This window comes from Lynx rufus, unplaced genomic scaffold (assembly GCF_022079265.1).
Source record: "Lynx rufus isolate CCGP_SWC_20201006 ecotype Redwood Valley unplaced genomic scaffold, mLynRuf1.p SCAF_4, whole genome shotgun sequence".
NCBI lineage: Eukaryota > Metazoa > Chordata > Mammalia > Carnivora > Felidae > Lynx > Lynx rufus.
In genome coordinates this window covers 62,990,201-63,002,415 of record NW_025814856.1, presented here as the reverse complement: position 1 = coordinate 63,002,415, position 12,215 = coordinate 62,990,201, and the positions used below count along the sequence as shown (strand labels likewise).

At 57.6% G+C, this 12,215-nt stretch overlaps 1 protein-coding gene across 1 annotated transcript in view; it reads left to right on the top strand.

The window, feature by feature from the left end:
* TNS3 (tensin 3) overlaps positions 1 to 12,215 on the top strand; it is a 169,598-nt gene that overhangs the window by 78,248 nt on the left and 79,135 nt on the right. The window contains exons 12-14 of the mRNA XM_047095317.1: positions 2,378 to 2,507; positions 2,789 to 2,854; positions 4,233 to 4,337. Of these exons, the coding sequence (XP_046951273.1) occupies positions 2,378 to 2,507; positions 2,789 to 2,854; positions 4,233 to 4,337 (301 nt within the window). The remainder of the gene's footprint in view (positions 1 to 2,377; positions 2,508 to 2,788; positions 2,855 to 4,232; positions 4,338 to 12,215) is intronic.

The following is a 12,215-nucleotide window of genomic DNA, read 5'->3' as shown; positions in this document are numbered from 1 at the left end:
TGCCCGGACCTTGTGCAGGAAGGCTCCTGGGGTTTTCTGTGTCCTCAGGAGGCACCTGGCATCTGTTCCCAGGGCAGGCGGCTGGGCTGGGGGGGCCAGCGGGTGCCTCCCCATCTGCGGGAAGAGAGGTTCAGCGCGAAGCCTCTGGAGGTGCGCAGGGAGGCCTGGGGTGTCCGCCAGCTGGCTTGTCAGGATTCTGCGGACAGGACACCCTGTGGGAGAGCGGGACCGGGCAGCTGCCCCGTAACGGTGGATAGGTCACTCCTCCTTCCGTTCTGAGCCCTTGTCCTGGGAAAACGCAGGAGTCTTCAGACACCAGAGTCACACTTGGCCCTGGGAAATGACAGGAGCTGGCAGCCTGGGGAGGGCGATCCCCATCCCAGACCCTGCCCCAGGCATGGTGACCTCCGCCTCCCCGCTCCCTGGCACTCGGAGGGGCTGCGATTTGTGACTGAGCCACATGGCGTGTGTGGTGCGGCTGTGCTGAGTCGTGGTGAGCGGCGCAGGGAGCCCCTGGGGTCCCCGGGGAGGGCGGGGCCCGGCCTGGGGGGTGCTGGCTGCAGGATGAGCCCTTTAATGGGCGCAGGGGCTTATCTGCCCAGCGCCTGCTGCGCCCCCTGTTCACCGGGGGTCCCGCACGCAGGCCTCGGCGCCCACGCTTGGCAAGGCCGCTTCTCACTGCGCTGTGACCGTGCGGGCTGGTGGCGGGGCACTGTCCCCCTCAGGACATTGTTTAAAGCTCTGGTTCCCCTCGGCATTTAGAAAGATTTAAGAACTGGCCTGGAGTGAGCCTGGACCCCCCCCCTCGCTTCTCCCTGGGTCACCCCTACTTGCCAGGTGTGGCTCCTGTCCTCCTGGAGAGATGGGGATACCAGGGGACCTGCTGCATCCTGGGGGGCCTCCTGGGGGGTCTCCTCTGTGGTCCGGGTGGGTGGGCACCTCTGCTGAGACCACAGTCCCCGGGGTGCGTGCAGGTGAGGGCTCGCAGGAGGGGAGGAGCACATGGCGTGTTCTGGAAGGAAGTCCAGCCATCATCGGCCTTTGGTTGGGCCCCGCTGAGGAGTCTGTGACCCCAGGTGGCCGCAGGAGGAGACCCTGTGGATGAAGGTCCATTGTTGGTTGAAAGCAGATTGCCGAGTTCCCATTTCTCAGGAATTCGTGGTGGTTGGTGCAGACGCTCTGGGCCGGTCCAGACGGAGGCCAGGACAGAGGCCAGGACGGAGGCCAGGATGGAGGCCAGGTCCGAGTCGGGCTGTGTATGCACCAGGCAGCCCTGAGCATGTTTGTCAACACGAAACACTCCCCTTCGGTCTGTTCACACTTCGTGTATTTATCAGACTGTTTCCTTGTAGACACGCAGAGTGAAACAACGGCCTGGCTCTGCCCAGGGGGGCATGCTTCCTGGCCAGTGGGCCCAGGCTCCTGGGGCTTTACTTTCCCTTTGTGGGGTAGTTTGTCTGGGCAGCTGCACGGCAGAGCCTTCAGCTGGGGCATTCTCCCGCATGGCCCACGTGGCTGCTTCTCGTTGGCCTTTGTGATGTACTGGATATTTAACACCCATCTTTGCCCTAGAAAAATCTTTTTTGTGAGCGTGGCTGCCTCTGAGAGCCCCAGCCTCCCCCCGACCCTGCCGGGCACGCACAGGAGAGGGACCGGCCACCCACACTCCAGCCTGCTTCTGGCCTTGGGCTGCTGAGCACCCTGGGAAGGAGCCCCTGCCCTGCTTGTGGGGGGGAGGGTCCTCGCCTGCAGACATCACCCCGCGGTGGCCTGGGAGACCTCCTTGTGGCCCCGGCGCTCTCTCATTCCCTTGGGTGGGGGAGGGGGGGCTTCCACATAAAGGTGTCCCCAGGGACCCAGGGCACCCGCAGCCCTGAGTTCACATCACTGCCATGGTGATTCTGGAGGCTGCTCTCAAGTGAGCGTCCAGGATATGGGACAGCCTTGCTCGGGTTATTTAAATGCCAGGCCCTCTCCCATCTACCCCTTCCCCTCCTCCCCTCCCTCTGCCTCTCCCTTTCTCTCTCTCTGTCTCCTGTGCTCTCCTCTCCAAATCCTAGTGCACACATAGGTATTTAGCACATGAAGCGTGGACGGTGAGGCCCAGCTGCCTGTGACACCTAGAGAATGTGGATGAAAGCGACGTCTTCCCCACAGGGAGTTACTAGACCCTGGGGAAGTTCATCCTGATGTGACCTCTGCAACCAGAGTATCCGCATTGGCCTGACGGCCACGGCCCATGGCTGTGGTCGTCAGAACTTAGGTCCCTTGGAAGTGGTGACATTTGCAGCTGGTCCACAGGGCTTGGTGGGGGGAGGCCTACCCCGTGACCCCCTGCTGCTTAAGAATTGGCCTGTGTGTCCCCTCTTCACACCAGATCAAGTGCTACCACAAGAAGTACCGTTCGGCCACCCGCGACGTCATCTTCCGCCTGCAGTTTCACACCGGGGCCGTCCAGGGCTGCGGGCTGGTATTCGGGAAGGAGGATTTGGACACCGCCAGCCAAGGTGAGGCCCGCGGGCAGCTGGGACGCAGGTCACAGTGGGCAGTGGGTCTCTGTTTGCTCCTCTCCCTGTTCTCCCCACACCCCATGTGCTGAACCCACCTGCCACTAACTGCCGGTCTCACAGAAGACCAAGCTCTGGTCCAGAGAATGTTCTGGAAACATGAAGAACTCCTCAGCCATGGGGCCTGCCCTGGTGGGTGTGGGCGCCATCCTGGCTGGAGTTTGTACGGGCTTTTTTGCCCCTTCATCTCTAAACTTGTCCAAACACGATTTGTTTTTCAGATGACCGTTTTCCTGATAACGGCAAGATTGAGTTAGTTTTCTCTGCCACTCCTGAGAAGATTCAAGGTAGGTGGGGTGCAGAATGCACGCGGAGGCAGGGTGCTCGCCAGCTTGGGTGGAGGGTCTGGTCCCATGGGGTCTCGGCACACTCTCCCACCTTTGTGCGTATTGGGACATTGTCATCACAATTTTTTTTAAGTTTATTTATTTTGAGAGAGAACGTGAGTGAGGGAGGGGGAGAGAGAGAGAGAGGGAGGGAGAGAGAGGGAGGGAGGGAGAATCCCAAGCAGGCTCCATGCTGTCAGCGTGGAGCCAGAAGCGGGGCTTGATCTCATGAGCTGTGAGATCATGACCTGAGCTGAGATCAAGAGTCAGATGCTTAACCGACTGAGCCACCGGGCGTCCCCCAAGTTTCAAATAATAGGATAGTTTTCAGTGTGGTGAGGGGCGACTTACAGACAGCAGGGCCCAGTTGGATCAGTAAGACCCCAGACATGGGGAATCTTTTGCCTGAGGAAGAGCCCGGACCCTTGGTCCCTCAGCTTTTTGTCCCTCTTTCTGGGAGATCGTGCTGATTGTTTACTTTTCTCCCAACAAACAGTTGAATGTGTTTAAAGATGATTAGAAGTACAGTTGAGTACAAATATTTATTTGCAAACAAATAGATTCTCCTTTTTTTTCTAAAAATAGAGGAATCTGCCCCTTTATCATCAAGGGGAGTGGTTCTTATCTTTAGCGAGATTCATACTCAAAAACAATTTATTTTTTACTGATTTATTATTTAAAATGTTTATTTAATATTGAGAGAGTGTGTGCTCTAGTGGGGAGAGGCAGAGAGAGGTAGAGACAGAATCCCAAGCAGGCTCCACACTATCAGCACAGAGCCTGATGTGCGGCTTGACCCCACAAACTGTGAGATCGTTACAGTTGGACGCTTAACTGCCTGAGCCCCCCAGGCTCCCCGAGAACGTTTTAATTCAGGCTTGAATTGCTGGAGAAGATAGTCAGTCCCCTTCCTTCTGAGATCAGTGCCCTAATTCAGTTGCTAGTTAAGTGCGAGGTGTGTGAGGTCACAACCATTGGCTTCCCCAGAATGTGGGCAGAGTGGCGCAGGGGTCTGGGAGCCTGGAGCCTGGGCATAAACGCGCCTCTCTGCCCTCTGCCTCAGGGCTGACCGCTCGGTGCCTCTCCGTCCCGGTCTGGGAAGTGATCTGGGTGCTCTTGGCGTGCACAGTTAGTACTCAGAGCCCAGAGTGGACTGAACGCACAGCGGACGGAGAGCCAGAGTCCACACCAGCTGCGGTCAGCGCCAGGCTCCTGGGAGCAGGAACGCGGGTCTTGGCGCTGGCTTTCGGCACTCAGGCCCGGCACGCCTCCGTCTGGTCCTCCAGGCTGGCGCACGGCGGCGTGCCTGGGCTGTGGCTGACACTTCCTCCCCATGCAGGCTGTGAACACTTGTGCAATGACCACGGAGTGATCGTGGACTTCAACACGGCAGACCCCCTGATCCGCTGGGACTCGTACGAGAGCCTGAGTGCCGGCGGAGAAGGTACGTCCAGCAGCCGTCGTGAGGGCCCAGGGGAGGGGCAGCGAGGGCAGCCTGCTGGCGGTTAGATCAGAAATGTCCCTGCGGTCTGCTCAGATGCCAGAAACCCTGCCCTCTTTTGGGGTCCAGAGCCCCCGGGGCTGTGAGTTCAGGAGAGTATGTGAGAAGCAGAGAGGTCTCCTTGGGGCGCTGGCTGCGAGCTGCTGGGAAGGTGTCAGTGTCTCTGCACTGGGCTGGCTGACTTGGACGTTGCCGGTGGGGGGGGGGGCACTCCCTGGGATGGGCAGGGAAACCCCCCCCTCCCCCACCGTGTGTCAGGTGACAGGAACGAGGCCCAGAGAGCCAGCTCAGTGTCTCCTCCTCTCCCCGTTGTGCTTCTTCACCTTGGTGTCTGTTTGGTTTCTTACTTGACGAGGTTCTTGCTGGGCCGGGCATGCGAGCTCCTGGAGCAGACCCAGCCTGTCCTACGGTGCTCTCACGCATGCAGGCGGCGGCCGGAACTCGGCGACAGGCTTCTCTGCCACAGCGGGTGGGTGGTGGCGGGAGGCCGTGGGGGGCGTCCTGTTCGAAGGCCTGGTCCTGGGAGCGGTAGGAGGGCATTGCCCGTGTTGGAGGACTGCCACCCTGTCATTTCGGGGTCATGCTCCGTAAAATCTCCGTGACACTGAATTAGTGATCGCCAGCTTTTGCTCCCAGGGGCGTTTCGGGTTCTCGCGAGCCTCATGTCACTGTGTTTTCTTAAGCCCATCAGTGCTTTACTCCATCATACGTGCGGTTCTGCGTAAAGGCCTTGTTTAGTCTGTGCTGTTGATTCAGTGAACCCCCCACGCAGAAACAAAGTGTCTCTAACACACGGGTTTTCCCCGGAAGGCACGTCTCAGCTTCTCCCGTTCAGGACACTGGGCAGCCCTTCAGGGGGGAGTCATCATAAACATCAAAAGTACCAGCAAAGAGCACAGACATGCAAAAACTGTGTCCTCAAGCAGGACTGGAGGGTGCATGTTGATGGCGTGAGAGCTGGGAACGTGCACGTGGGGCGACTGCAAATCGTGGCCGCTCTGTGCGCCTCCATGGATGGCCACAAAAATGCCACATGTTGATCTGGGGTTAGAAGTAAAAATTCTTGGTGAGTAGGTGAACTTGCAGATATGGAGTCAGGGTCATGGTGGTGGAATGTACTTGCTGGCCTTGATTTTTGCAGTTCCTCCCACGCCTTTCGTGTGTCCTGCGGGACTGTCCCTCCCTCCAGGGGGGAGTGGGAGCCGCAGCTCTGCCCTGGCCGCCCACGTGTTCCTCCCTCGTCTCCACGGGAGCTGTGTGACTTCAAACAAGTCACTTGACCTCTCAGTGCCCTTTTCTGCTCCCCACGGGCAGTAATCGCACAGGCAGAGCTGCTGAGTGGACGTGGTCCCTGTGACCACCACGCACGTCCCACAGCTGACAGGGTCCCCTGACGCTGTCGTCACTTGCCCTGGATTTCAGGGCTTGATGAGAACCCTAACACAGGGTCGGTGGAGACTGGGGGGAGCCCAAGACGCCTGTGGGACGGCAGGAGTCTCCCGTCTCGCCCCGCACCGGTGGATGGCACCACGGCACAGCGGAACCGAGTGGAGCCGGGGTCTGTGATAAGGGGCTGTGGTGCTGGGACCCCAGTGACTCTGTTGTTCCACATAGAAAATGTTTCTGTTCCTGCCGTGTCACCTTTCTGCCTGTTTTGCTCGAAGATACATGACTACACCGTCACTGAGCATCACGGAATGTCACACGGAGGGGACTGCCCTAGCAGGACCTCCTGAGTCTGGAGTGTCACTCCCCAGAGGCCAGTGATGGCAGATCTCAGTGCTGCTGCCCGAGGGCTGCTGTGCCAGGTCACGGTCCCGTCTGTCCTTGCCAACTCTGCTGTGCGGTGCTGGGGTGCCTGCAGCCCTGCGCCCTGTCCGCGGGGAGGGTCTCTGCTCACTCCTGAGCCTCCTTCTCGTCTGAACTTCTGTGTCTCCACATGGAAAATGGCCTGTTTTCAGGAGATCATTCCACAGGTCTCCTCCACCTCTGCAAGTTCTTTTTTTCTCCTTGTGCACACGGCTCGCCTGCCCTGAGCTCTCGTTCCCTTCGTGCCGGCCAGGTTTCTGCCATGCGAGGAGCTCAGGGAGAAGCGAGCAGGCCTTCTGATGGGGGAGATGTGTGTGTGTGTGTGTGTGTGTGTGTGTGTGTGTGTGTGTGCATGAGCGTATGTATGTATGTGTGTATATGTCGGTGTATGTGTGTGTATGTGTGTATACATATGTGCATATGTGTGTGCATGTGCATAAGCATATATGTTTGCATGTGTGTATATATTTGCATGTATACATGATTATGAGTATACGTATATATACAGAAGTATATATGCGTACGTATATATGTGTGTGTGTGCACGTGCACATACATTCATGTATTTCTGTATATGTATCTGAATAGTCACATCTACACATGTGTGCATATGTGTTTGTGTATATCTGTGTATATCTAAATATATATATACGTGCGAATACATGTATATGTGTATACATGTAGGCGTATGTGTGTATATGTGTACATGTATATGCAGATATGTCCACGTGTGTGTATATCTGCATATGTACATGATTATGTGAGTGTATATACAAATATAGTGTATATGCGTATGTGTCTATGTATTTGTGTGTACATATGTGTATATGTGTGTATACATAGGTATGTGTGTATTTTCTGTATATGTGTATGTATCTGGATATGCATGTGTCTACGTATATGTGCATGTGTGTCTGCACGTGCACATGTACATATGTGTGATATGTGTATATACCTGTGTGTATATATGTGTGTACACATCTGTGTATGCATATGCTTACATATATGTGTGTGTACAAACACACTATATGTGTGTATATGTGTATACTCGTGTGTATATGTGTGTATATTTACATACATGTGTATATATATTTGTGTACACAACTTTACTATATATGGATATTTGTGTATGTGTGTATATGAATATACATATGCATGGATATGTGTGTATATATGTTTGTATGCATATGTATATGTGTGGGTGTGTGCATGTATGCTAATATACTCGTATTTGTATATGGTGAGGGTGGGTACAGATACAGTGTGTGTATCTGTGCATGCACCTGTCCCCACCCCCCAGCCGTCCCCATAGGATGCACCGTGTGCCAGAACTGGAGTGTGTGCCGGGAATTAGGAAACTCTCAGAGAAGCTGCCACTTGGCCAGTCACTTGGTGAGACTCACAGAGGAGGGGCTCTTGCAGGCAGGGCGTGCGAGAAGGCTCGTGGAGGAGCGTGGGGTGTGCCTGAGGAAGCAGTGGCTGCTGGGGGAGGGAAAGGGGGCTTGTCCCATCAGGAAGTGTTATCCTGCAGAGACCGCTTTCGGGTGGATGACAGTCCAGGACGACCTGGCCGGAGGGCCCAGGAGGGTGACACGGGGTGCCCGGAAAGCTGTCAGGGCTGCAGCAGATGGCTGAAGGGGTTCGGATTCCTCGGCCCCTTCCCCAGGACGCTCCGCCACACTCCGGGGAGGGGCGGAGGGGCTGCTGGGCAGGAAATGTGTGGCTGCGGAATGTGTGGAGCTGGCTCAGGAGCAGGGTGTGCTCGTTCCGGATCCACTTGTAATATCAGGTGTTGGCATTTCACAAGTGGATCTGAAAGCTTTTCCGCTTAGAGAGCATGCTGGGGTTTTACGTTTGGAGAAGCAAAGTGAGCTTTGGAGCTTCGACAGCTTAGCAGAGGGAGGGTCCGCCAGAATGTGGCAGATGAGACCGTGGGCCTGGCTCTGTTCTGTGCAGACCTCAGCAAGCACCTACCCATTACTCTCCTGACTTAGAGCCTCCAGTCCCTGGCCCCCAAGGTCCCTGTCACGTGTGATCCCAGGACCCAGAGAGTTAATCTGCCCAGACAGCAGGCACCAGTTGGGAAGGAGGGCGACGGCACATCTTATCTGAAATACAAGAGTCTCACCCTCTGTGCTAAGAACCATATGCAAACATCCTTTGGGTGTTAACTTGAAACCGGATTGGATGCTGTGACAAGAATACGTGTGATGCTGGAGGCAGTTTAATGAGTGATAGCCGGCCCTGAGCTGTCTTGTCACTCAGAGACCATGGCCTTTCTAGCCCAAGTGCCATCTGGAAAAGTGCGTGCATCAGAATTCACGTTTGGACCAGTTTGCGTTCATTAACACATGTGAGCCCCCTGGGGACGGCCAGGCTCGGTTGAGCAGATTAGCCCTGGACAGACAGTGTGCACAGGCACAGAGGCCGCTTGGTCTGGCTGGGGTCATGGGCCTCTACCGCACACAGCCTTGTGAGGGCATGCGCTCAGGACAGTCCCCTGTGCACACAGACAGGGGTCTGAAAGGCAGGGGCAGCTCCTGGACCGCCTCGGAGTCAGGCCAGCGCACATATACCCTCTTGTACTCTCCTCCTGTCCTTTGTGAGAGGGGTGGCTGTCATGCCCGCCCTTTGATGGCTGCACCTGCTTACACAGCCTGGCAGTTCCTGGTTGTCCCTGATCCTTACCTGGAGTGCAGTCTTGGGACTCTGCCTTGGGGACCAGCACCTTAAGAGTTCTGATCCCTAGTGGGCTCATTGCAAACAGGTGTTTGAGGTCGAGTCGGCAGGGACAGTGACCTCTCAAGGGAAGGCCAGGACATTTACTACAGGAAAAGTCTGGCAACACTTTGGGTGTCTGATGCCACCCACGTGGGAAGGATTGCGAGTTTTCACTATCTGGTCAGCAGAGCAAGAGCCTGAGCAGGGTGGGGGCTGGGATGCACCTGCGCTCTCGCGCCCCGCCCCCAGCGCGCCCCGCCCCCAGCGCGCCCCGCCCCCAGCGCGCCCCGCCCCCAGCGCGCCCCGCCCCCAGCGCGCCCCGCCCCCAGCGCGCCCCGCCCCCAGCGCGCCCCGCCCCCAGCGCGCCCCGCCCCCAGCGCGCCCCGCCCCCAGCGCGCCCCGCCCCCAGCGCGCCCCGCCCCCAGCGCGCCCCGCCCCCAGCGCGCCCCGCCCCCAGCGCGCCCCGCCCCCAGCGCGCCCCGCCCCCAGCGCGCCCCGCCCCCAGCGCGCCCCGCCCCCAGCGCGCCCCGCCCCCAGCGCGCCCCGCCCCCAGCGCGCCCCGCCCCCAGCGCGCCCCGCCCCCAGCGCGCCCCGCCCCCAGCGCGCCCCGCCCCCAGCGCGCCCCGCCCCCAGCGCGCCCCGCCCCCAGCGCGCCCCGCCCCCAGCGCGCCCCGCCCCCAGCGCGCCCCGCCCCCAGCGCGCCCCGCCCCCAGCGCGCCCCGCCCCCAGCGCGCCCCGCCCCCAGCGCGCCCCGCCCCCAGCGCGCCCCGCCCCCAGCGCGCCCCGCCCCCAGCGCGCCCCGCCCCCCAGCGCGCCCCGCCCCCCAGCGCGCCCCGCCCCCCAGCGCGCCCACATAGTCTTGTTGCTCTGGCTCTGGCCCCAGGAGTTGCTAGGTAACAGGTGGCAGTGAGGGTGTCTCTGGGCACAGGCTTCATGTCCTGCAAGTCTACGGTCTCCAGCAGGCACCTCAGGAGATGACTTTCCCCTCCCCACCCATTCCCCTGTCGGGACCTTCTCTGCTCATCGTCCATCCTTAGGTCTCCTATATCTGCCCTGTCGGGATTGTGTAGAAGGTCCTATTTGAAGACCAGGTTCTGCCATTAAAAGTCAGAAGCCAGAAGTCAGAAGCCACTGCCCATGTGGTTGTTTTGGGACAGCACATAGTTGAAATCACCTTCAAATTCCAGCAAACGAGATTTTTACACACACAATTGCATACGATTAGGTTTTTATTCTCACTACAGGTCCAAGGACAGAGGGTGTGGCTGTGTTTTATTGTTCTTGTTCTGGAAGCTGTCATCAGGGGCAGGGAGGATGGTGGGAGGAGCAAGTGTGAGACAGAGTGTCTGTCCTGGAGTTATATTTAGCATGTCCAGCCCAGATTGCAGAGCATATGGCTCACAAAGCATCCAGCCATTTCTTGGGAATTGGGGTCGTTTTAGTGGCAGTATGTGACACTGTGTCAGCAGTGTGAGCGTCAAGTGCCCTCAAAGTGCTCAGTGTGTGTGTGAGTAGGGGGGCTTCCATCGAGGGCAGGGAAGGTGGCATCCTCCGTGCCCCTGTCCCCTGAATGGAGGACACATGTTCTGGGAGCAAAGCCAGGGAGTTAGCGCTACAGGGCAGTACTGTGCCTAGAAGGGTCCTTCTTGGTGGGGACCTGGCCTGTAGGTGACTGGGTGACAGGTGTGTCTGGTTGAGAGAGGAGGCTGATGTCAGGCTGGTGGGGGGCGGGGAGGGTGTCTGCGGTGACGGGCAGGTGCAGAAGCCAAGGAAGCGGTTCCCAGTGGACAAGCATCTTGACAGCTCCCTGGGCCTGCCCTGCCCACGGCCTGGCTGTCCTAAAGGTGGGGTCACCTGCATAGTCAGTGACCCCCTCACTGAACAGGCCCTGGACAGGTGCACAGCTGTCCCTAAGAGGTTATCTCCCCGAAACCAAGAGGCATGGAGAGACTTACCTTGTTGGTTTATACTGACATAACAATGGCTTGTTCACAGCCTGCTGTACCCTGTGCTGTCCTGGCTCTGGGGACGTCACTACGGGAAATGGAAGTAAATCAGGATTGGTGGTGGAAACGTTCCGAGGACAGTCCTGCTATGAAAGCTCAGCGGTGTTTTTTAATTAAAAATTTTTTTAAGTTTATTTTTGAGACAGAGAATGAGAGAGGCGCAAAGAGAGAGGGGGAGAGAGATTCCCAAGCAGGCGCTGTCCTGTCAGCGCTCGAATTCACGCACCATGAGACGATGACCTGAGCCAGGATCAAGAGTCGGTGCTAAACCGACTGAGCCACCCGGGCGCCCCTTTGTTTTTAAATCCATATTGAACGTGGCACATTTGTTACCTGGAATCCATTCTTACTACCCTTAGACCAAACACCCACGGATATACTGGCGTTGATCTTGGGAATTCAGGCAAGATTTCAGCAGTGATACTTTGCCTTTGGACGAGGAGCAGGTCCCGACGAGCAGGGCGTGAGGGGAATGATCTTTCAGCCTGGACCCCGCAGGTGAGGGTCCACCGGGCTTCCTGCAGGACTCCTGTGCCACCTGCTGACTGCTTCCAGAGACACTCGGGAAGCCCACCGCGTCTTTTCCGCATTAGATGGGTCACCCTGTGTGCACAATTATAGCTCTGTGTGGGCTAAAAGTTTTGAGGCCTTTCCAGACCCTGAGCCACACAGCTCCCTTCCGGGCAAACATCAGCAAAGCCTCAAAGACCACGTTGTTTCGGGAGAGGTTCATGCTAACGGCCGGAACGGGCTCCGTGTACTCAAACCCACTGGCAGGGAGTGCTGGGAGGTAACCGCATGTTGAACGTGCTCAGTGGCCAGCAGCGTGGACGCCGAGACCTGCAGCCTGTTAGAAACAGAGAGAGGAGACCCAGATCCGAGTATAGACGCTCGCGTCTCCTTCTCACTGCTGAGTCCTGGCACGGGCGCCAGCTTGAGACGCATGGGTCTGATCTCCAGGGTCTCGTCCAGCAGAAGGCCAGGACCCCCGCTCACACCCAGACGCAGAGCTGGCTCCAACCCGGCAAAGCCTGGAAGGCCCCGGAGAACTTCCAACTCTGATTTCTTTCCTTTCCATGTGAATTCTTCACAGAGGAAATACCATGTGCTCAGTGAGTCACTTCCATGATTACGGTGACAGTGTTAATTGCACAGCAGGTATGGTGAGGTCCCCTCCCTCGATGGCAAATGGATTATCTGTGACCTTGCCGGTGCCAGATTGCATAGACCTTCTTGCGCAAGAAACGTGCGTTGTGCCCCTAATAGAAGAGATCCTTTTTCCTGG